This window comes from Ambystoma mexicanum, chromosome 1p (genome assembly GCF_040938575.1).
Source record: "Ambystoma mexicanum isolate Mex_15411 chromosome 1p, UKY_AmexF1_1, whole genome shotgun sequence".
NCBI classification, from domain to species: Eukaryota; Metazoa; Chordata; class Amphibia; order Caudata; family Ambystomatidae; genus Ambystoma; species Ambystoma mexicanum.
In genome coordinates this window covers 1,112,029,828-1,112,056,106 of record NC_090921.1, presented here as the reverse complement: position 1 = coordinate 1,112,056,106, position 26,279 = coordinate 1,112,029,828, and the positions used below count along the sequence as shown (strand labels likewise).

Sequence of the window (26,279 nt, the reverse complement as noted above, 5' to 3'; positions counted from 1 at the left end):
CTGGTGGAGCATTATGTTCTGGCTATCTATTCAGTTGTCGATGCAATCATATCCCTCAAGTTAAAGTGGACATACAGAGAGACTCCAGAGAGAAAACGTTTTTCCAAATGCAATGTTTACGTGTTTAAAATGGTGGTCTTTCGCTTTGAGGGTATTGCTCTTGTATTGTTCTGCAATACAATTACATTTTTAAAACAGATCAAAAAATGTAAACCAGAGTATATCCAATTTAAAGAATGATTATTGGACATCTGGAAGAAATGTGCTCTCTTCCTCAAAGCAGATTCTATGACGGCATGGTGATTCCAAAGACATTTAGCTCTCATGGCTTCATGCATGCTGGCAGTTCTGCTGGCCAGAATCAAGATGCACAGGACTTAAATGACACTGAGATAGAGTCCCGGTTCCAGACAACAGTCCCTCAGTCCCAGTCGCTTGCAGTGTGGATGTCGCATGATCTGATCAGGTGGTCTGACACGGTGAACTTGATGGTTGGGGTGCCTTCGCCAACCCGCTTCTCTAGGTTATCATCACGATTGACTCCTCTCTTGGGTTGGGGAGCCACCATGGATCTAATACAGGTATTTCACTCTTGGTCAAGACAGGAACAGCAAACATATCAAAGCATGTAGCTCACAGCGATCTTCATGGCTTTGAAGGCATTCCAGTCCAGTCTCCTAAGCAAGTCAGTGAAGACCCAGACAGACCATTCTGTATCGATGTTTTACATTAAAAAAAAAACAGGAGGGCACAAAATCTGAATATGTGACCATGTTTGCGATGGAGATATGGGTTTGGGCCAGTTTTCAGTGCATTTGGCTCCACTTGGTTCACATTCCAGTAAGGGAAAAAACACTCTGAGCTGATTTGCAACCATGAATATGAACTCAACAAAGAAGTGGCACTAACCTTATTTGAGAATTGGGGTTTTCTGCAGTGTGGGAAACCTAGGGGTGTTCTTGCATCTACTCCCTTGGGTTCCTCTACGCAGGTGGCCAGGGAAAGGCGATTACTTTAGGATTGTGCCCTTAAGGGTGGACAAGCGAGGGAGGATCACCTGGATAGAGGGTCCTCGAGAATTGGAGGTGGGATGTCTTCAGGTGAGACACAGTATTCCAAATCCTCCATTCAGGTACGAAACCCTATCCCCGAAGTGGTTTTGGGATATTGCTCACCTTGTTCATTGGTCTCTGAGAAGGGTAGGAGATATTCTCATACTAGATTGGTCAAACAGAGGAGGAGAAAGGTTAGGAATAAGATACCTTTTGATAAAACACAGTGTGCCTCATCACGGCCTTGGCGGTATACTGACGGCAATACCATTGGGATACCACCAAGGCAAATAGCGTTAATGCTACTTTGTCTGGCGCAATTTGCGCCGAATCATGAGTAGTGGTAAGGCTGTAATTCCCCATTTCTTTAAGAGTCCATAGGACTCTATGGGGATTTTCAGTGCTATTACCGCTGGCGGTAATAGCATTGAAAACAGACAAAAATCTGAAGATTTACCTCCAGCAAAAAGCTGAAGGTAAAACTTCAACCTTTCTGCCCAACTCATGATTGGGCCAACCCTTAAATGCAGCGGTAATAGCATTAGCGCTGCATTTAAGGGCTACCGCCCAACTTGTGATGAGTCCCAGTATCCCCATGATAGTTGGAATGACCAAATAAATATGTACTTGGGTCATTACAAAGTATTTCCCTTTCATTCCCCTTCTTGATAGACCTTACAGTACGGATATCCATGATGTGACAGATGCGCAAAATGTCGAATTCGAAATTGGCGAATGCGGCAATGCCAATTTCGAAATGCCCCCCCCCCCCCGGTCAAATCATGTTTCCCCCACCCGCCCCCCTAGTTACCTGTTGGCGAATACCGCAATGAATGAAACAAGTCTTTATTGAATACCGAGCTGAACAAAATCAACACAAATAAAATATCTTTATTGAATAATGAAATGAATGAAACAAGCACAAGTACCTTTTGATTGTATACTGAACTGAATAAAACAAACCAAGTTATCTTTATTGAACACTGAGATGAATGAAACAAGCACAAGTACCTTTCTTTGTATACCAAACTTAATGAAACAAGCACAAGCTATCTTTATTGAAAACCGAATTGGAAGAAAGCAACCAAAATATATGTGTTGTAATGAAAGCACACCAACAAATAATTATGAAATACGAAATGAAATGATTGAATGAAGCCAAGTAAGAAGAGCCACAATATGCGAATGTTGACCTGAAAACAAGTAGCATATTAATTTGAATGAAAGACTCTGAGTATAAACTGTAATCCATATGGAGAACCCACCCATATGTTGAAGTCCTGAAGTGATGTTGGTAAAGCTAATTGTCTGGATGACGTCTGAACTTCTTAAGAAGACAAAATAGTTCCTGGTTGCGTGACCCGTAATGGGTGGACCGTGTGGTCTGAAACTGCGCCCAGACCAGAGAACTACTGTTTGTCGCATCAAGAACTATGGAAAGTGTATATCAGGCTCCTGGTTGCGTGACCTGTAATGAGTGGACTGTGTGGTCTAAAACTGAGCCAAGACCAGAGAGCCCATATAAACTAAAAAGGAAGTTTATTCTGGTGAAAGAAAAAGATTATCCTGGACCGATCACTCCCTCATCACATTCGACATCACCACCACGATTGACCCTGCACCTCCCTCTCCGCCCTCGCTACCTATTTTAATGAGAAACACTAAGAAACTAACCTCAGAAAACCTAACGCCACTGCTAGACAAACTATTACACACCAAACACCCACTGATGCACAACCCAGAAGCTATCGCTCTACACTACTACAACTGTTTACAGTTAGCTATCGATGAAATAGCCCCCCTCAGAGCCAAACGACCTAAAGCCAAGCACAGTAACATCTGGTTCAATGATGAACTCATCAAGCTTAGGAGAAAACAAAAAGCGCTCAAACACTTAACTAGAAAAAACCCCACCACTGAACTAAAAAAAGAACTCCAAACAGCTGCCAAAACCTACAAAACTGAAGTGTACATACAGAAAGCTAATTCACTTAATACACGCATAATGAATGCCTCCTCTAATAGCAAAGAACTATTTGCTATTATTAAGGAATTGGAAACACCTTTTCATCCCCCCTCTACTGTAGTAGTAAATAAAGCTTGGTGCTCAAATATTCAAAATGCCCTAGCTACTAAAATCAGCACACTGCAAAACAAAATTGAAGCCCAAAAAAAAATGCTAGGCCCTCTAGCCGAGACTACCTCACCACCTCCCATAGCCAACACACCAGACTTTCACTTTACACCAGTGACTATAGCCCAAGTACAAAAACCAATAGATACACTAAAACCTTCTAATTGTAAAGGAGATAAATTCCCAGCCAAACTAATCAAGGACTGTGCGCCAGCCTTAGCTCCCATTATTACTCATTTCATAAACGCCTCATTCTCTACCAACACCATCCCACCTAGCATTAAAGAAGCCTGGGTCACCCCCCTTCTAAAAAAAAACAACCTCATTGGACGCCACCATTCCCACCAACTACAGACCCATCACTAAAATTGCCTATACCCAAGTCCAAGCCCATCTCGAAGACAACAAACTACTAGGCGACAGACAATCAGGTTTCCTCCCCGGTCACAGCACTGAAACAGCGCTACTGGACTTAAAAAACCAAATGGATGCGGTCAGGGAATCAGGAAACCTATGCATTCTGCTCCTGCTTGACCTTTCCGCTGCGTTTGATTCAGTAGACCACACCAAATTATGCCAAACCCTTTCAGATAACTTTCACTTCTCCAAGGAAGCAACGTCTTGGATTAAATCTTTTCTCCCAGACCGCACATCAAGAGTATCCATAGGAGACACAGCAGCTGACCCCAACTCAGTCCCGATAGGAGTCCCCCAAGGTTCCTGCCTCTCTCCCACCTTTTACAACGCCTACACCAAACTACTCTTCGCAGCATTAGATGCTATGGGAGTAATTTACACAAATTTTGCAGATGACACACAAATACTTATTCCTATCTCAGGCAATTTAGAACAGGACACCATCTGTGTCCATAAAATTGACGCCATCATCCAAAATTGGATGGCTGCAAATAGCTTATGTCTCAATGGAGAAAAAACGGAGATCCTCATAGTAGGCTCTCCAGCCCGCCTAGCCAAGCTCCACCCACTTTACACATCCATAGTCATCGACAATACACCCATTCGCATCTCTAACCAAGTGAAAACTCTAGGAGTATACTTGGACTCTAGCCTCACCATGTGCAAGCACATCAGCGCACTTGCCTCAACCACAGCATACGCTACCAAACTTATCGCACTAAGCCACCCATTCCTCACGCAACAAAACTGCATCACACTAGCAAGAGCCCTCATCTTAACCAAATTAAACTACTGTAACATACTCCTCTTAGGCACCCCTCAAAAAAACATAAATAAAATGCAGCTACTACAGAAAAAAGCATTAAGATCAGTACTAGGCATAAGCAAAAGAGATCACATTTCACACCACAGGAGAGATGCACACTGGCTACCCATCCAAGCCAGATTACTCCACAAAAAACTCTCAATCACACACAATTGTGTCTCTGGCAAGGCCCCAACTTATCTTAACAACTGTCTTAACCGCAAAGCCGCAGTCGTATGCCTTAGATCTAACACAAATTTACAGCTACATATCCCACGCTTCAACAACGTAAGAACAGGCAGATCTAGCTTCACTGTAGCAGCACCCAGGATCTGGAACTCCCTCCCTGCTAACATTAGTAATGAGCCCTCACTGATTAAATTCAAGAAACTCCTCAAAACGTGGCTCTTTAATAAATACTGAGCTCCGTGCTCTCTTCTGTAACGCCGCACTGCATAACCTATGTACATTTTGTATAGTAAACGTATACGCTGTATAACCTATGTAACCACTGTTTCTGAGGCTTGTGGAATCTGCTTGGATCACATGCTGTGCATAGGCCGACATCTAGCGGAAGCTGCAGAGTATTACAGTTTGTTTTTCGAAACTCGAAAATGGGCATCGACACAGGGCGTGCCAGTAATACTATCCCTAGTGTGACGTCCACTGTACCCATGATCCCTCACGCATCTAGGACCCTCAGATTGTTTTTTTCCGCCATGCTGGTCGGAAGCACTGAGCAGAGTTCCCTGACTTAGTCAGATTTTGCAAATATTGTTATATATTTCCCCGTTTATTCCACCTATACGTCGAGTCTCCGAACATCGACACTCGATGCCGGATCGGAGAAAATTCAACCGTCGGACTACAGCGACGGATTTGGGCCTCTGAAGGCCTCTGCCCGGGCCTCGGAAGTCCTCTGGACTCGCCCCTGCAAGTAGGGAGAGTGGGGGGTGGCCCATATCCTACACTCTGATTAATATAGGTACATTACTTATATTCCTACACTCCCAGCCCGCTGCCATAGGGTGCGTATGGAGGGTACCCCCTTTCAATTTTGCCCCAAGTGCAACCGCAAGTATCCTTGGGTTGACACAAATTAAAGAAAATCCCACAAATTGTTGAGTTGTGGGATTTTCTTTAATTTGTGTTTCATTATCCTCACCCACTCAGCCCCTAAAAAGAGGATTATTGCCGCTCACGTAAAACTTGATCCTTGGGTTGACAGACACACCACGTGTAACCTCTGCTTGCCGAGGGACTTCCCCGAGGCGAATTGCAGAGCGTGCAGTCGGTTTAAACCGAAGACCCTTAAGGACCGTTCGACAAAGCGTTGGGCCCACCATGCCAGGCGACAAGAGGCCATGGCCGCGGAGGGTGCCTTCAGCGATGGCAGCGACGCCGTATTTTCGGACGGCGAGGGCAATGTGGCGTCGATGGACAGCCAAGCGCAAGTCCCCGACCTCGGAAGGTTGTCCGGCAGGGCAGCTATGGGGAAGACCCCCGGCGACACGAGCGCTACCCACACCACTTCCAGCAAACAAAAGTCCAACCGAGATTCGACGCGCACGTCGAGTTCTCGGAAAGAGGCACGTAGAGAACGGTCCACCGAGTCGGTGTCCTCTGGGCGTTCGCGTTCGAGATCGCCTCATGTCACCAAGCAACCCTCCACTGTTGCTAAAAGTGCCTCGCTCCCCTTAGTGACTGAGGTTCGGTCGTTGGAGGACGACGCCGACCTCTACCCCCAAGCCGCACTCCAGGAGTCGGCGTCTGCAGGCAGCGGTAAGGCTGCTACCGAATCCCTTACACTCTGCAGAGACAGGGACTCTACCCCTGAATTTCGACACCAGGCATCGAAAAGCTCTGATGGGGCCCAAAAGTCGGGGAAGCACTCTTCCACCCACGGGGAGGGGGGAAAACAACGAAGTAAGCAGTCCCAGACTACTTCCACTCCTAAACTACATTCTACTCCACCTAAACAGACGGGCAAGTCTCAGTCCCCTGTCCCTAAGGCCCCTGTTCAGGCCAGGACAAATCTCAATCTGTTGTCCCTAAGACCTCTGTTCAAACCTGTAGGACTAGTCAGGATAAAACAGGGAAAGCACTCCAGGAAAGAGTTATTCCCAGTTCAAGGGAATGGTCCAGTGATGACAAAGACAGAGTAATGTCAAGGATGTCATCATTGACAGATTTCTATGCCAAGAACCCGGAACACTTTCTCTCTTATACCCCAGAAGGATCAACTCCCTCAGGCTCGAAGGATCCAATACCCCCAAGTAGGAAGTCCCGGGGTGAAGCACAATCTTCAGACCCCTTCTATATACAGCCCTATTCTCAATACCAGGAAGATCCATCCTTTGTTGAGGATCCAGACGTGGGCATGTTCGAAGAACAAACTGGGACAGGCTATTATGGGGATGATGAGGACCAAGAGGAGGAGGAGGAAGAGGACGACCCAGATACATACAGGGTAGATTCCCCGGTAGAGAAAGAGCCCGCGGTTACCGACTCCCCTGTCGACAACCAACCTCTCCTGAATGAGGTCCTGTCCAGAGCGGCACAGCACTTCCACATTGACACCCAGGGTGCTCAGGAAGAGAGGGACTTTGCAGAGGAACTGGTGGGAGAAAGGAGACCTGTTGCTCAGGCCATCCCTATCCTTAAGTCAATACAAAGGAGGATAGACCCTTCCCTTGTTAACCCCAATCTCACTAGGGCAGTAAACCCCAGAATTGAAAAGCTCTTCAGGGCAGCCCAATCTGACCCACTATACATAAGGGGACATCTCAAACCGGACTCCCTGGTTGTTACAAACACCCGTAAGAGGGCGGGAACACCCTTGTCATCGTCCGAAGCTCCCCCCGACAAGGAGAGCAAGAAGATTTATGGCTTGGGCAGGAAAGTAGCCTCCACTTCCGCCTACCAGGCAAGGATTGCAAACTCCACCACCCTGCTGGCTAGTTACAACTGCCACCAATGGGAAGAAGTCGCGGCTCTCATAGACTCCGCCCCAGAACCCTTAAAGAGCCAATTGGCACGAGTTTCGGCAGAGGGGAGAGCCGTGTCAGGTTGCATTTTATAATCAACCTTTGATGCCGCGGATAACGCCGGCAGATTAATTGCTCATCAAGAGGCATGCTTGGCTACGGCAGTCTGGTTTCAAGGCCGAGACCCAAGCATCATTGATAGATAAGCCGGTGGAGCTGGATCTATTGTTTGGAAAGGCGGTCGAGGACGCGCTAAAGAATGCCAAGGACGAGTACGAGACACTCAAGTCCCTAGGGCAACTAACCAACAAACCCCCTAACCAGAGAGGGAATGGCAATTTTCGTCGGCCTCGCCGACAAAACTCCCAAAGAGGCTGAAACTATTCCCAAGGCCAGGGTACTACATGTAACACTAACCAGCAGTCTACCCAGAGTTATGGCAGGGGTAACAAAAGAGGTCGTGGTAGAGGTAGAGTCAGTCCCAATAAAGGAGGGGGCACGCCTCCACCAAAACAGTGACACTCTGTTCAGGGTCACTTCTCACGCATCCCCAGTAGGGGGACGCATTTCCATCTTCACCCAAGCTTGGGAAGGGATCACATGAGACAGATGGGTGCTGTCCACAGTGTCTGCAGGATACTGCATAGAACTCCTAGAGCGTCCCCGAAACCACCCTCCACGACAAAGAATACACTCCTTAGACCACCAGAAGATCCTACTCGAAGAGATCGAAATTCTTCTTGCAAAGGACGCGATAGAACTCGTCCCGGGACACCAGGTACACAAGGGTATTTATTCAACTTACTTCATTTGTGCCAAAAAAAGATTTGACAATGCGCCCAGTATTGGATTTACGGCCTGCAAACAAGTATGTCAAGCCCCAAAAATTTTGCATGAGTACTCTCCAAAAAGGGGGATTACATGGCAACATTGGATATGAAAGATGCCTATTTTCATATTTCCATGTTCTCAGCGCACAGAAAATATCTGCGCTTCAAGGAGGACAGTCAGCACTACCAGTTCAAGGTACTGCCCTTCGGGATAGCCTCGGCTCCAAGGATATTCACCAAGGTACTGGCGGTGGCGGCGGCACACCTACGCAGGGAGGCAATCCCAGTGTACCCTTATCTGGACGACTGGCTCATCACAGGGGAGACCCCAGTAATTTGCAGGACAAACATTCAAAGAACTATCGACCTCCTCTTCGAATTGGGCTTCTCCATAAACAAGAAAAAATCAAGTCTGGTGCCCAGCACCTCCAAGCAGTTCCTAGGAGCTGTTCTAAATACTCAAGAGGGGTTGGCTTTTCCTTCAGAGGACAGAATTACTACTGCAAATTCCGCAATATCAAACCGGTCGCCAGATAACAGTACGCAAAGCAATGCGTTTGCTGGGCATGATGGCGTCATGTATTTACCTGGTCCCCCACGCGCGCCTGCGCATGCGTCCCATGCAAGAACGGTTGGCGAAACTGTGGTCTCAGGCAAGTGGTCAGTGGGACGATCTAGTGGTCGTTTCGCCAGCACTTGTACAAAGCCTCCACTGATGGACAAGAGACAATCTATCCAAGGGGAAACCCTTTTACGATCCCGAGATACAGGCGGTAGTCACGACGGACGCATGCCTGACCGGATGGGGAGCTCGCCATCTCCACCACACAGCTCAGGGTCTCTGGTCTCACACAGTGGCCAAGAATCACATCAACCTGCTAGAGCTTCTGGCAGTTTTCAGAGCACTTCAAACGTTCGAGCCCCACCTACTGAACCTGTCGGTGCATATCCGAACAGACAGCACAACAGCCATGTTCTACCTGAACAAGCAAGGAGGGACTCGTTCGCCAAATCTGTCCAGACTTGCCCAGAAAATTTGGATATGGGCACTCAGACGGAACATCTTTCTGTCATCTCAACATGTTCCAGGGGATCTCAATTCTCTAGCGGACGCTTTGAGCAGAGATCCCCTTCCTGAGGAACACGAATGGTGTCTACACAGAGATATCGTAGAAGATCTCTTCTCTCAGTGGGGTTTCCCCACTATACACCTATTCGCCACAAGCGAAAACAGACAGTGCCCAGGATTCGCATCCAGGTTTCTCCAACCAGACTCCCTGGGGAACGCCCTGTGGATGAACTGGTCAGGGATGTTTGCGTACGCTTTTCCACCAACTCCTCTCATCAGGAAGGTGGTGAACAAGATGAACAGAGAGTCAATGACGCTCGTCCTAGTTGCTCCCATGTGGGCGAGACAACCGTGGTTTCCACACCTACGCAGACTTTCGGTGTGCAATCCCATCTAAAACTCCCGGGCTGGTACAATCTTTTGTCCCAGCACCAAGGTCAGAAGGTGCATCCTCTACCCAACTCCATGAACCTAGCAGCATGGCTCCTGAGGTCATAGAGTTTGGACATCTCAATTTACCACAGAGATGTATGGACATCCTAAAAGAGACTAGGAAACCGAACACGAGGCATTGCTACTTCGACAAATGGAAGAGATTCGTTATCTGGTGGCAGAATAAACAAATCAACCCAGTTGATTGCACTCCTTCCACAATCGTGACATACATGCTCCACCTGGTGGACGCAGGTTTGGTTTTCAACTCAATAAAGATACACCTGGCAGCACTGTCAGCGTACACCACCTCATATAGCAAGGTGTTGTGGTGGAAGGTACCCGTGGTTAAAGCATTCATGGAGGGAGTAAAGAGACTTCATCCCCCTATATCCAACCCACCACCAGGATGGGACCTGAACGTGGTGCTATCTAAACTCATGGGCCCCCCATTCGAGCCCATGCATAAGACAAGTCTCAAACACCTGACCTATAAGACTGCCTTCTTAGTAGCCATTACATCCATAAGAAGGGTCAGTGAAATTCAGGCTCTGTCAGTGCAGGATCCTTTCTTTACTATTCATAAGGATAAGCTGGTTTTACGGACACACCCTAGGTTCTCACCTAAGTTATTTCTAAATTCCATGTAAACCAGTCCATCGAGCTTCCGGCTTTCTTCCAAAACCCACAAAGCTCGGCTGAGGTTAAACTACACACCCTAGATGTGCGTAGGGCGGTCCTTTACTACGTAAACAAGACCAGACCGCTTAGGAAAACAGATCAACTGTTTGTCTCCGTAACCACAGGCAAAGAGGGAGATCGCGTCTCTAAGGGTGCCATCTCCAAGTGGATTGTCAACTTTATACAGTTGTGTTACTCTCTTTCTGACAAAACTTTGCCTTTTACGCCCAGAGCCCACTCGACAAGAGGCATTGGGGCCACTCTGGCTTTCATTGCAAATGTTCCCCTTGACACCATTTGCAGAGCAGCTACTTGGAGCTCTATTCACACTTTTACTCAGCACTACTGCATTGACACCCATTCCAAGACAGATACTCAAGTGGGACAAGCGGTTCTAAGACATTTATTTGCTCATGACCCTTCTCAAATCCCACCTCCTTCTAACACTGCCTGCTAATCTTTGCACAGCATGTGATCTAAGCAGATTCCACAAGCCTCAGAAGGGATACATTACTCACCGTAATCGTATTTCTGATGCTTGTATCTGCTTAGATTCACATGCGACCCTCCCTTTCTCCCCTCTGAGAGAAGGCGCATGGATGCTTGTAGTCTTATCTTAACTATCTTCTATCGGCTTGGATCATCTGTACTCACGCTACTCCTCATGCCAGGAAAAATACAATCTGAGGGTCCTAGATGCGTGAGGGATCATGGGTACAGTGGATGTCACACTAGGGATAGTATTACTGGCACGCCCTGTGTCGACGCCCATTTTCGAGTTTCGAAAAACAAACTGTAATACTCCGCAGCTTCCACTAGATGTCGGCCTATGCACAGCATGTGAATCTAAGCAGATACAAGCATCAGAAATAAGTTTACGGTGAGTAATGTATTCCCATATGTAACAACCAAGATCAAGTATTCTTATCGTTTACCATGTAACCTTAAGTCAAGCCTTCTCTGTAACTACGTTGTGATACCCTTGGGCTTGGGCGTACAACAAATAAAATAAATACATAAATAAACAAAGAGTGGTGAATATCAGACTTGGGGAAGGGAACCCTGAGTTGTACATACTTGTGGAAACATCCAGTTGATAAGCAAGATTTCACGATATTTCCTTTTGTGTTAACTTTTTAGATTGAACTTGAAGAGGGGAGCCCTAAAACTTATTTCCCAGAACCTTATTGAACTTGGGGAAGGGACCCCCCACCCTTAACAAAAGTGTGGAACTATATTTCTTCAAACCCAAGTGAAGGTAAATTGAACATTATAAGGGAATTTGTTGACATTTGGGGAAAGGAAGCTGGAGAGTAAGCTTGAGCTTGAAATAGCTCAAGACATTATGTTTGGAACCTTTTTCAGTTCATGGTTGACATCCCTATATGTTGTTTGTATTAGTTGTGAGGGCAAGCATAGGGTTTTGGACACAGACCGATTTTAAGTTGAACCTACTGACACAGATTTTCCTTAGTTGTATTTAGGTGGGGAAATCCCACCTTAGGTTAGGGCAAGATAGGCCCTATTCCATCCTGACATTTTCTTTAATCAAATATTGTTCAACTTTGAATCTGTTGTCTGTGTCTCCTTCCATGATGCCAATCTCACAGCGGATAGACTCCTTTCACACAAGCTTGAACCAAAAGGGTCAACTTTATGCATCAATGGAGGGCCAGGGAGAGTACTCCTTTGGGAAATGCATTGGAGATGTATTGGGATGGAATGGAGGCTTTTGCCTTCACCTCCCCTTCCCCCGATACATCAGGCCCTACTAAAGTTCTAGAACTCAGTCAGGTGTTCCCTGATTTTCATAGCTTCCTGGTGGCCAGCGAGGTTCTGGTTTTCAGACCGCTCAGTTTGCCCCTGGTTCACCTTCTGAACCTCCTGGAACTGCTCACTCACCAGGAGGGGAAGATCGTGCACACCTCCTCTCGATCGTTGTGCTTGTCCTTTTGGTACCTAAAGTCATATCCTTAGGCCTATAGGAATGTCAAAGAACAACCTGTGAATAATAGGGGCAGTTTATACAATCTAATTTTTTTTTAATATATATATATATAAATCAGAATCGGTTTGTGGTGAAGCAGGGTTCCTTATACAATTCCACACTGTTTCACCAATATGCACCAAATTTTGCATAGTTGCCTGTTCGGAACCCTCCGGACGTTACTGGCTACATGACATTTGGACACTCCACCCCTTTTCCTGGATTTCAGCACAAGACAAAATATGTTTGTGGGTTTGCGACTTGTTGAAGAGTTGTTCCTTAAACAATTCCACACCGCTTCACCAATCTGCACAACATTTTGCATAGTTACCTGTTAGGACTCTCCGGGCATTACCAACTATGTCTTTTGGACACCCCACCCTTTCCCCAGATTTTAGCACCTTCACACATGAGACGGTTGCCTGAAATTGGCGAAACATCAATGTGGTCGTAGAAGGACCGGTCCCAACATGAGGAACAAATCTCGAGGTCCAGGCCCTAGAATGCACGGTTTCCAAGATATTTGTACTGCAATGCACTGCAACGAACTGCACCATGCCAGGGTGAGTTGACAGGTGGGGAGATAGCACACAAGTTCCCAGTATGCAGCAGAACACCAACTCTTGCCTCCCCCCAACGTCTACTTTGTGGCATATCAGCCAGCCAGACATGCCCATTCCCAGTGCAGTTTCGGAACAGCGACCCACAGGATCAGTGTTATCATGTCTGTCTACAGAACCCGTTCAGAGAATGGGTACTTCTACTAGTATCAATATAAAAGCAAACGGATGAGGTTCTGCACTGGAGACTGGCAAAGCAGAAAAATCAGTTTCTGCCATCACTAGACAATGGTTTATCTGTTCTCTCGGATTAAGCAGGTTTGGGCATTCAACTGGAATCCTATGGACATACCTAGCAGCCCTGGGGGCACTCGTCAATTCAGATACGCAATCCTTTTTTTGTTTTTAACCCAGTGGTGAAGTGATTTTTCGATGGGCAATGTCACATGTACCCAACATTAAAGTCTCTTCACCCTACATGGGACTTGAATGTAGTCCTTATGGCTGTATGCCCTAAATCCTTTAAACCAATGGAAATAACCGACATCATACTAGTTTCTTGAAAAGTGACTTTCTTTATTGTGATCACTTCAGCTAAACGCATAAGCGAGATCCATGCCTTATCGACAAGAGCACCATTTACATTTTCTCATCGAGACAGTGGTGCTACATGGATATCCTCCCTTTTTACCTAAAATAGTGTCAGAGTTTCATATAAACCAGGAGCTATCCTTGCAGTTTTTCTTTCCAAATCCCTCATCAGATATGTAGAGATTCCTTCACTGTTAAGAGTTTAGGAGTGCCTTGAAATTCTATTTGAATAGGGCAAAGTAGTTCAGGAACACCTCTTCTCTCTTTGTGACCTTTGGGAATGCCAGTAAAGGATCTCTGGCATCCAAGGACACCATTTGAAGGTGGTGTATTTTGCATCCTGGAATCCTACTCTGTCAAGGTCTACCTCAACTGAAGGCGCTCAATGCACACCAAAGCTGCCTTGGCCCCCTTCCGAAGTCATGTTCAGGGGACTCAATTACCAAAGCAACAACCTCTGCTTCTCGTTTGCTTTTTGCAAACACTACTGTCTAGGTATGAGTTAGAGGGTAGACGATCCGATTCGACAAACTGTTCTCAACAATCTCTTCAGTTAAGAGTGGAAATAGGACTGGCCACCCCTAGGTTAAGGAGTGCTCGCTCAAGAAATCTCCCACAATTCTGTAGGAATGGAGGTACGACATGGGAGTAAGCAAAGGTTACTCACGGTAGTGACTACTGTACTCCTAATCCAGAGTCCCCTGTCCTCCATGTGCCAGCCTATATTCCCCTCCAAATGTCAATTAGCTATAAGCCAGGGACTGACCTTGATGACTGGAAAAAGACTGAAGTGTGAGGTACAGGGTGGAGCATGGGAAGGTGGCACAGGGCAGCGCATGCGCTGGGCCCTGTGTAAAAATAAAAAATGGACAAGAAATATTTTTGGTGCTTCAGAAAAGTGCTTTGGTTCCCTCCTGTCGAGCAGCATGTCCCAAAACTATGGAGAAAATGGGACTCTGGACTAGGGGTACAGTAGTCGCTACGGTGAGTAACTTAAATTCACGCATTTGAATGACATTGTTTCATAAACTATTGCTTGTACCATGGTCAGTGCTCACTGTCTAAGGATGAGAGCCCACCAAAGGCTCAAACACTTGCTGTCTCAGGATGTGACTCCACAAGAGGCTCAGGTTCTTGCTTTCTCAGGCTCTCTGACTGCTGTCAGAAACTGAGCTGTACCCCCAAGCAGGCTAGGAACGCATTCTCTCTCTTAAGCTCTGGCATTCAGCAGGGTCCGGGTTATAGCCCCCTGCAAGCTCTTAGCAACTTGTATGCCCTGCACTTTGACCTAGCTGGATCTAAGAGATGGCTTACAACAAACTATCTGGTTTCTCTCTGTGTCTCTCGCTCTCCCCCTCTGGTTCTCTCCCAGGGTCTGATTCCCTCGCTCGGTCTAGTTTTCTCTCAGAACATAACTATCTCGCAGTCCCCTCACTCTACACAGCATAGGGCGCCCTTCTCGCCCTAAAGGTAGTATGTTTTCCTAGTCTGTACAGCCTCACCATATTGCTGGCCTCGCTAGACACTTTCACGCACATCTGCTTCTTTTCACCTAGACTGAGGAAACCACGCCTCTTTTATACTGACTGGACCTAGTGTATGCTCCATCATTGGCTGGGGTGGCCATGTGGTTTTCAGCAGAGATCCGATTGGAAGTCATGTTTGAAGTTTAGAACTTTAACGCATGGGGCTTTAAAAGAGCTGTTGGCCATTTTGGAAACCTGCCATGAGCATGGAGCGTTTGTTTGGTGAGCGGATTGTTTCCCCCTTTCCTTGGTTTTCTGCCTTCATTGTAGGTAAACTGTTTTCACGTCCGAGACATTTTGAATTTCTGGGGCCTTCTTACAGCCTCTTTCCTTGGGAAATTCAAATTGGTGCTTCCAGTGGGGGTTTATTTAAGGCTAAATGAGTGTTTGGAATGTACAGCACCTGCTGCTGAATGCAGAGGACAGGGGGATTGTTTTAATTGTGCTGTCCGGCCTGGCTGTGTGAGAAGGAGGTGATATTAGGGCATGCGGGGGGTGCTGTGGTGTGTTTTCCTTTGCCTCACACTGGTGCTGGGTGCATCTTGCTCTCCTCATACTCAGATGTGGGGGTTCCAGTGAAAGCAATGGATCAGGTCTTAATTAGTTATTGGACTTCTGGGAACGGGACTCGTCTTCAGCTTCTCTGGGTCTTGTGTGAAACCTCAGTATATAGCATTCAGATGCCCCAGTTTCCATGCAGGACATAAGTACATGTGATGTCTTCCTATGTGGGTCGGGCACTGGTCTGGGCTCTGAGTTGAAGCTGGAGCCTTGACAGGGCCTTACCCCTGCTTTCCCCCACCACACCGGCACAGTCGTCCCACATTCCTGGATCAACATCTTACACTTCAATAGGACCAGATGTACTGACACGCTCTGGATGAGTCCCCTGCCTGTATGTAAATTCTAGGGGTTAGAGGATATCTGGTCTGTGGTCTATACAATTATATGCCTCCATCCCAACCCTGTGGAGCTAAGAGGGCATGAAGCGAAAGTGAAGTGTGTGAGTTAACAATTATGTAGGTGGAGGTGCAGATTACAGAATAGTATTGCTGCGAGGAGGTGGAGACGAAAGATTGGAGAGGACGTGGAATAGTAGAGAAAGTGCAGAAAGGAGATTGAGGAGAAAGAGGAGAACGTGACAAAGGAGAGAAACAAAAGAAAAGTGGAGAGGAGAAGGAGGAAAAAGGAAGAGGTGGACACTTATAACAAGGGAAGGAAGGTAATAGATGAATCAGCCAATAGATCCCGCCCCCCTTTCTCCTGAAGGACCTGGATGACTGGGCAGATTCCGGGACTAGTGGAGAAGGTTAGTCTAGAGACTAGCATAGTTCCAGTTGGGGAGCTCGTGCTTAAGGGCAACTAAGTGGAGGAAGAGGTGGGAATTTTCATGGATCCAGTCAAAAATGTCTTCTGTTTAGCCCAACTCCACTAGATGACCTAAGGGTAGACCAGATGGGGAGGGTGGTCTGCCAATCGGCCAAGGCGGTTTTCCCAGAACGTGAGAAACACGTTTCCTGTTATGTCTAGTTATGACTTACATATTTTTTATTTTTACATTTGTAAAGCGCCTAAGCCCGAAGGCATCTTGGTGCTGGTAAGCAAACAGTTACACACAAAAACAGGGAGGAAAGAATATACAGTAGAAGCACTAATTGGGGTGTATTGCAGTATATGAATTGGGCAATACCATGCTCTCAGACCAGTCCCAGCGCTTAAGGCGGTATAGGAGGGTAGGAGATCTAAGTGAGAAAGTCATGGGTTAGGCAAAGAGCCACGTTTTTAGGGCCTTGTGGAATGGCCAGTATGCTTCCTAAAATCTTAAGGCCGGAGGGAGGGCGTTCCATTGGTTCGCTGCCACAGTCGGGAAGCTGGATCCTCCTCCTCCAGCTCTTTTGGTATGGCAAGACGATGTGCGTGGATTGTTCTTACCAGTTTGGAGGATTGGCAGCTCACCATCTTTTGAGACAGGTATTCCTCACATTCCCTGAAACAGGTATAAACCTTCTTAGGAACATTTACATGGTCTTGTGCCTTCTACTGATCCATCGGCTGCGGCAAAGCGCATACACTTGAACCCTTCCAGACTGCCTGAATATTACCAAAGTGATTAGTAATGCACATAACACTGTTTTCATATGCATGCCAATTTTGTACCATGTTCTTAAAGACAACCCTAGTTTTTAGCCTCCTTTGCACTGTCATGTGTCTGAACAGCATAGATTTGTTTGTGGTTGAAGTCAGTGGCGATCTCGCCACACCATAATAGCTGCCAGGTGGCCCCATGTCATCTGCAATAACGTGAGTCACTCTTAGGTTTTTAACCAACAGCATTTTGCATTATAGAACTTGTAGAAAACCTAAATCTACAAGTATGCAAAGTACTATTACGTAAAAAGTTTGAATTGGGTGAGGTTTCTCACTGTGCAGGGGACTATTTGGCAGCTTTGCACCATTTACATTACAATTGATGGAGCTTAACTATTGCACAGTCATTTATCAAAGTTACTCCTGTCTCCCCACATTGTGCTGCACCCAACACATCTATATAATGTACGCCTTTGCAAAAAGCACCATGGTTGTATAGTTAACTTTGTTTTTGTTAATAACAGGTCCTCTTATTGTCACTACTGTCTCTACGCTAAGAGCCAAAGAAAAGGAAAATGTCTGTCCTGTGGACAATAGGAACTCTGGGAGAATGTACCAAGGCAATCACTCCTCAGGTGAGTGATGAATACAGATGCCATTTAATGCAGATCTCGCTTAAAGGATGGCATATCCTCTCCAACACCAGGTGCACACCTATATAGAGAAACATGTAGAAATAGTTGGTTATGCACAGGACCAGGCCTTCCCTAAACAATCTATGAAGCATAGATGTAGTAGTGTATAAGTATGTGCTATAAGCCAGAATATGATTACTGTGAGTTGTCATCATTGGCTCTTAGTATTTTTTACTTGTGATACTTTAAATCTACTAAAAGCAACAACCTACAGCCCTGTGTGCTTTTTCTAACGAGCTACCATGGGAAATTCATTGAACTTGTCTTAGTCACTAGTTATTGCAATGTGGTGATAGCTCTAAGTCAAACTACAATACAAAAAACCATGTAAAGCCGTTCCCTTTGGAACACAAAGGCAGTGCATATGAGTGTAAATTGGGGGTTGGATTGAATTGTATGTTAGTGAGTAAATGTATAACAGTGAACCTTTGCCGTATCTTTACACCTGAGGTAATATGTATCTGAAAGTGGCTTTGGTGGAAAAGTATCCCTCTGATATCCGTTTATAAAACCCCAGATGACGTTTTGAAGTTTTGGATTGCCTCTAGGTTTCCATATCTATGTGCACATCATGTGTATAAATATACACTGCATGGGAAGGAATCATGAGGCGCTTTCACCTCAGCCCCTTTCAATCAGAAGGACGTCTAGCAGCCAGTAGCCCATTTAGAGATCTTGGGACAGGAAGCCGGGATAGAAGATCAGATCCCCATTTAATGTGAACTCTTACCCAGCCATGTGATCTCTGCATAGCCTGCTCATTGTTTTCTTTCTGTTAATGCCGCAAACATTTTTGAACTTTGTGTTAATATTGTGAGAAATTTGTCTGATTTCCTTACAATTCCTTCAAATAACTACTTTGAAGTATTAACAGTTTCACCATCACAGCAACAAAAAGGAATGTCCATCTTGAAACAGTCAGGATGGCATGGCCTTCTCTCTTCCATTGGTATCTAAAATAAATCGGGATCTCTTAATTTCTCTAGAGTAGGCTTCTGGAACCACAATGATCAAGCTCATTAAAAGAAACAATTGCGAAGATCTTCTTATAAAGTTCATAAAGGTTGTGAGTGGGCCCATCACTTACGATCCCTAGGGCTCTCGTTCTGGAACTCCTCTGGTCTGTATCTGATTGATGGTGGGATACAACCACCTCCCATCCTCCTGCAGGTGGTCCTGTAAATAATGCTGTGCTTCTGCCATGAGCTGCATGTGTACCTGGAGCATCTCTTTCACTTTACCATTGAGCCAGTTGCGTTTACTTGTCCTAGCATCTGAATGATGGGCTTAAGAAGACCTTATCGCCTACCTTTCTGGGTGTCCTGATTGTATTCCCCCTACAACACCTCTTTGCTATTTTTCTGAGCCTTTCTTCTCCTCCACACCATGCTTCTTTCTCATTTCCCTTCCCACTGTGGGTTTAACCCCATCTGAACAGGGTCTCACCACTATCTCTTCCCGGTATCAGGTAATATTATCCCCGCCAATAATATCGCCATATATATGGTCGTGGGGTAAGGCCATAGGCGATATTATTGCTGGGGATAATTTATGGGCTAAATGGGACTGCGAGTTGCAGGGGTGTCCCCCGCTCCCTTTCAAACAATATGGGGGTTGCAGGGGTGTCCCCCGCAGGTTACATAGCTTAATATCGCCGCAAAAATATGGCGATATTTTTGTATGGGGATATTTTTGCAGGGATATTAACACATGGAACTACCTTCCTTTGGGCTGAGCATGTCCCCTGATTCCTGTCTGCTCTGGCCGGCTACCACCTCACCATCCTGATGTCTTCCTCTTGTCACCTCCTGGTGTTTTTTACCTACCCCGCCTGATGTCTCCCTCCTGCCCTCTACCTCCTGCCGTCTCTTCTCCCCAGCTATTTCCACTCCCTCCTCTCACTCTATACATTTTTCAGATTCCTTCCTGAACTGCCAGCTCTCACCAAACTCCAGCCACAACCACCTTCTAACAGCCTCATTTCCCCTTCCTCCGATGTCACTTTTATACTTTTTCAACTGCTCCTCAGACCAGTCTAGGTGAAAGGGTCTGCACCAATCATTATAGTTACTGCTGGGTGATTGATTACTGTTTAATGTTCCTGCGCAATGTTTGCACAGAGACTCGACTATGACTTGAAAAAGCAGGTCCACCATGTTGGTGCTAATTGGTGCATGTACACCATCATCTGCACATTTTGATGAAGATGAAATTCTGACCCTTGTCAGAGCCGTGTCAGGAGCAGGACCAACATTGAGCAGTGTAAATGCTTCAGCATTTTTATCATAACTTCAGTGAGTGACAGCCTCTATAACAAGCTGTACCTGCTTTTGTGTGGGGGTTGTGACAAATCGAGGGAACTCGTCACTTCTCCCCAAGGGGGAGCCCATCCCTGTGAGGCTAGGGAGATGAGCCCGCTCTGCAACACCCTCCCTAGGGGTCGAGGCAAGTGGGACCTCACCTGGAGAGACTCCCCCTTAGAGTATAAGTACTCCTGTTCCTTGGAGAAACTCCCAAAGCCAAGCCATATAATGGCATGTATGGGTCTGTCTCCCATATCCAATTCTTCCGTTTATCAAGGCATGAAGAAGGAACAAGAGAAAAGAGCAGCTGGCTCTTTAACTGACAAGTCTAGATCCACTGAGATGAGTGGATAAAGAGGCGTGTTCATTAACTTCAGAGAGGAAAGGGAGAGCGAAGAGAGAAGATTGCATGATGAAGCAGGGGAGGTCCCCCGGTAACATTACGCTGTCTGGAGGTGGGGTTGTGGACGAGTGCGCAGCCCGCAAAGTCCAAAGTTGCTGAAAGCTAGCAACAGAGAGGCGAGCTGTGTGGCGACCAAAGGAGATGAGATTCAGCCCCAACCGGAGTTGTAGTAGTAGTGGTGGCGTGACCACAAGACTATTGTGGTGGGCAGGCTGTCCTGACAACAATGCTGAGACGCCAAGGGGAGACTGCTACGGCTGACGCGGTTCCCCAGTGAAGAATACCAAAGTTGGGAGAGAAGACGCACCACGTCAGGCAAAGACGCTGGCAAGGAGATGAACAAAGAAGAGAGAACGCCCAGAGAGACCTGAACCATACGCAACCCTGAGACGTTCCCACCTGAACGAGAAGGTAACAGGGAACCGGGGAGGAACGGGAACTGAGGCGGGAATCATTAGAAGAACACAGAAACTCCACTCCCATAGAAACGAGAAAAGCAAAAAAGTTAATTTGACAAAATGTAAATGCCTGGTTGAAGGAAAGAGAAGCAAAACCTACCCTAAAAGGCTAACCAATAGAGCTGAAAGAGAAAAGGAGTTTTTGCAAAATGTGAACTGCCTAAGTGACAGAGAGAGAATAATAACTAATCCTAAAAGGGAGAGCGAGAGAGAGAACTGAAAGAGAGTTTGAAACACACTTCAGAGAAAGTCAGAAAGCTGGGAAGCCTTTAGGATTAACAATTTACAAGAAAGCACAATATTATCATGCAAAGTAGGGAAGATTAACCCTGTGTGTGAAGTGAATGAATGGTACATTAGAAGGAGGTGAAGGCCCAAGAAGCATTCACAAATAATAACTAGCAAGTGAATACAGAGGAGAGCAAGGGGAAATATACTGACAAGAGAAATAAGACTACCATAGAGATTTATAGTTTGCCTGAACATGCAAACCTTTTCTAGATTAACCTAAGGAACAAACCAATTAGACTCAAGGAAAGTAATTGTATCAAAGAAAGTGAGCAGCAAAATCCGGTTGAGAGAGTTACATGAGCTAATCTGATGAGTCACAAAAGACTATTTGGCAATTACACGTTAAACTGGTGTTTAAAAAACTAAAGAGAACAATATAAGAAGAACTTGTCGGGAGAAAGAAGATATTCTCCTGACATTATTCTTTTTTTGGTTCAACTAAGAGGTAGGGTTAGATAACATTAGATTTTAGAAGGGGACTCATTCTTTTTGGATATTTCAAGACGACTGGCGAGCACCTTAGTTATTAAAGTAGGTAGGGAATACCCCATAGCAACAGTGATAGTCAGGTTTTCACCATATCATTTTATAAAGTTATTCTAAAGATGCCCCTTGAGAGTCTGTGTCCTTTTTCGGATCTGTCACAAGGTGCACAGTCTTGCGCTAATTTACAAATCCTTTAAAGGGCCTGGTTTCAAACCAATTCTACGTGATGCTGCCTTGTTCCCAATACAAGTGCATTCACCCTGAGCTATCCTGGTTTATCGATTTGATCATGCATTTGACTGTGTCCTTCCCAGTGACAGGAGCTAAGTGGGGGTGACCGCGGGATCCTGCCCATACAGCCTTCACCCCACTAGATGTCCCCAGAATAAGGACGTGGACCTTTTCACAATTCATTGATATTTATTTGTATTTTTTCTGGCCCCTTAAAAAAAGCAGCAACACTTGTTGTGTTAAGCCATACATATTGATTTAAATTTCAAATGTTTACTACATATCTGACAGTGGCTGAAATGCCTTGGAATTTCTAACGAGGTGATGCCTATGACGAAGTGCAGGGCGATTTGGTGGGGTTGGTCAGATTTCACTATGGCCAGTACACCCCAGACTGGTATGCTGACCTCGGGCCAAAACATTAGCCCACCAACTGTTGTGGGGCTGGAGCCAACAATCGTAAATTTGTCAATCTCCCGACATGCCCATACTGATAGCACAGGGCCGGTTCCCGACCTGTGCAGGGCGAATGGGTGGGGTTGTTCAATTTTCAATATCGGCAGTGCACTCTAGACTGGTATGCCGTCCTTTGGCCAACATTTCTGCCCACCAACTGGTATTGAGCTGGAGCCAAAACCTATACTGATAGCACAAGGCCAGACCCCGCCCTGTGCAGGGCGAATGGTTGGGGTTGGTCAGGTTTCACTATCGCCAGCACACCCCAGACTGGTATGACGACCTCGGGCCAAAACCTTAGCCCACCAACTGTTGTGGGCTGGAGCCAACAATTGCAAAATCAGCAATCTCCCGAAATCGTCCATACTGATAGCACAGCGCCGGACCCGGCCCTGTGCAGGGCAATTGGGAGGGGTTGGTGATGTTTCACTATTGCCACTACACCCCAGAACGGTATGACGACTGTGGGCCACAATTTCAGCCGACCAACTATTACGGGGCTGGAGCCAACCCCGAACATACAAACAAACTGTCCCAAATAAATATATATATATATATTTCTGAGGCTTGTGGAATCTGCTTAGATCACATGCTGTGCATAGGCCGACATCTAGTGGAAGCTGCGGAGTATTACAGTTTGTTTTTCGAAACTCGAAAATGGGCGTCGACACAGGGCGTGCCAGTAATACTATCCCTAGTGTGACGTCCACTGTACCCAAGATCCCTCACGCGTCTAGGATCCTCAGATTGTTTTTTTCCGCCATACTGGTCGGAAGCATCTTGCGGAGTTCCCTGGCCTTAGCCATACTTTTTGCTAATTATTGAAGTTTAAAATTATTTATTGACATCCTTCCCCACCCCAACGTCGACCCTCTACACTCGACGACGGCTGGAGAAGACATCGACCGTCGGCTGCTGCACGACGGATCTGGGCCTCGGAAGGCCGCTGGCCTCGGCCCGGCGCTGGCCTCGGCCCTGCAAGTAGGGAGAGTGGGGGGTGGTACATACTCTTCACTCTTGGTATATAGGTACACCTTATATATTTCCTACACTTACCAGCCCGCTGCCTCAAGGTGCGTATGGAGGGTACCCCTTTCCAATTTTGCCCCAAGTGCAATCGCAAATACCCTTGGGTCGACAGGCACGCCACGTGCAATCTCTGCTTGCCGAGGGACCACCCCGAAGCGAACTGCAGAGCGTGTAGTAGGTTTAAGCCTAAGACACTTAAGGACCGTTCGACAAAGCGTTGGGCCCACCACGCCAGGCAGGCGGCCATGGCAGCGGAGGGCGCCTTCAGCGATGGCAGCGACGCCGTACTTTCGGACGGCGAGGGCATTACGGCGTCGAAAGACTGCCGAGCGCAGGTCCCCGACCTCGGAAGGTTGTCCGGCAGGGCGGCTATGGGGAAGACCCCCGGCGACCAAGCGCTACACACCCTACACACACTAAGCACACTAAGTCCAACCGAACCTCGACGACGTCGACTTCTCGGAAAGAGGCACAGATAGAACGGTCCGACTCGGTGTCCTCTGGGCGCTCTCGATCGAGATCGCCTCATGACGCAAGGCAATCATCCACTCTTGCCAAGAGTGCCTCGCTCCCTAGATTAACGGAAGTTCGATCGTCGGAAGACGAAGACTACTTCCACCCCCAGGCCGCGCTCCATGAGACCGAGGCCGCAGTTAACACCAGCGAGGCCCCACGCCAGGCGTCGAAAGTCTCTGGGGCCTCCAAGGGGCAGGGAAAACATTTTTCCACGCACGGGGAGGGGGGGAAACAGCGGAAAGCACAGCCTTCCACTCCTGTAAGACCATCCTTCCTCCCTAAGCAGACAGACAAACATAAATCTACTGGGACATCAACATCCAGCAAGGGTACCCTTGATAAGTCCTCTAAGTTGCCTACAAAAGTCATACCCTGTTCCAAAGAATGGTCCAGTGAAGACATAGACAGGGTCATGTCAAGGATGTCTTCCTTAGCTGATTTTTATAACAAAAACCCAGAACATTTCCTTTCGTATGACCCTCAAGGGGCCACACCCTCAGGCTCCTCTGATCCTATCCCCCTAAGTAAAAAGGCCCGGTTCGAAAGACCTGAACCCTTCGAGGTGCAGCCTTACTCTACTCCATACTCTACTCCACACCCCAGATTCCAAGGACAGCCTTTCCCTGAAGGGGACCAGGAGTTTACAATTATGGAGGAACAAACCGGGACTCAATACTATGCGGATGATGAGGACCTGGAGGAGGTAGAAGATGAGCAGGAAATTTACAGAGTAGATTCCCCGGTAGAGAGCGAAGCCCCAGTTACCGACTGGCCAGTTGATAACCAGCCCCTCCTTAATGAAGTTCTCGCTCGCGCAGCAGAACATTTTCACATCGACACCCACGGTGTACAGGAGGAAAGGGACTTCGCAGAAGAGTTGGTGGGAGAGAGGAGGCCGGTCGCTCAGACCATCCCTATCCTTAAATCCATCCAACGTAGAATAGATCCATCCCTGGTGAATCCTAACCTCACCAGAGCCGTCAACCCCAGAGTCGAAAAACTTTTTCGGGCAGCCCAGTCTGACCCTCTTTATATAAGAGGACATCTTAAACCAGACTCCCTAGTGGTTACCAACACTCGGAAGAGGGCTGGGACACCTTTATCGTCGTCAGAAGCTCCTCCCGACAAGGAGAGCAAAAGACTGTACGGGTTTGGCAGGAAGGTAGCCTCAACGTCCGCCTACCAGGCAAGGATTGCAAATTCCACCACCCTGTTGGCGAGTTACAACTGCCATCAATGGGAAGAGGTCGCGGCGCTCATAGCCTCTGCTCCTGAACCGTTAAAGGGCCAGTTGGCTCGGATCTCGGCAGAAGGGAGAGCCGTGTCTGGTTGCATATTAAAAGCAACTTTCGACGCCGCGGACAACGCAGGAAGATTGATAGCAGAAGGTACTGTTATCAAGAGACATGCGTGGTTACGGCAGTCGGGGTTCAAAACAGAAACCCAGGCTTCAATAATAGACAAGCCGGTGGAACCCGATCTATTGTTTGGGAAAGCGGTCGAAGACGCACTCAAGAATGCCAAGGACGAGTACGAGACTCTCAAATCCCTTGGCCAGCTTACCAACAAACCCCCTGACAATAGGGGGAACAGTAATTTTCGTCGCCCACGCGGCCAAAATTCACAAAGAGGCAACTATGCCCAAGGACAGGGTACACAATGGAACAACAACCAGAAGTCTACCCAAAGTTACAGCAGGGGTAACAAGAGAGGTCGTGGAAGAGGCAGAGGCAGCCCCAACAAGGGAGGTTGCACGCCTCCACCAAAGCAGTGACGCTCAGTTCAGGGTCCCTTCTCACGCAACCCCAGTAGGGGGACGCATTTCCAACTTCACCCAGGCTTGGGAAGGGATCACCTCAGACAGATGGGTGCTGTCAACAGTGTCCGCAGGATATTGTATAGAATTACTGCAGCGTCCCCGGAACCACCCTCCACGACAAAGAGTACACTCCTTAGAACTTCAGAAGATCCTTCTCGGGGAGATCGCCATTCTGCTAGAAAAGGACGCGATAGAACTCGTCCCAGGACACCAGGTAAACAAGGGTATCTATTCAACTTACTTCCTTGTGCCAAAAAAAGATTTAACAATGCGCCCAGTATTGGACTTGCGGCCTGCCAACAAGTATGTCAAGCCCCAAAAATTCCGTATGACCACGCTACAAGAGGTAATCCCCCTCCTAAAAAAGGGGGATTACATGGCAACCTTGGATATGAAAGATGCTTATTTTCATATTTCCATGCTCCCAGCCCAC

General features: G+C 47.0%; 1 protein-coding gene across 3 annotated transcripts in view; it reads left to right on the top strand.

Annotated features, from left to right (window-relative positions):
• The window catches only part of LOC138448954 (zinc finger protein 773-like), a 205,067-nt gene that overhangs the window by 85,360 nt on the left and 93,428 nt on the right, over positions 1-26,279 (top strand). For all 3 annotated transcript variants that reach the window (XM_069604733.1, XM_069604732.1, XM_069604734.1), the window contains exon 3: positions 17,684-17,794. In XM_069604733.1, coding sequence (XP_069460834.1) covers positions 17,684-17,794 — 111 coding nt within the window. The remainder of the gene's footprint in view (positions 1-17,683; positions 17,795-26,279) is intronic.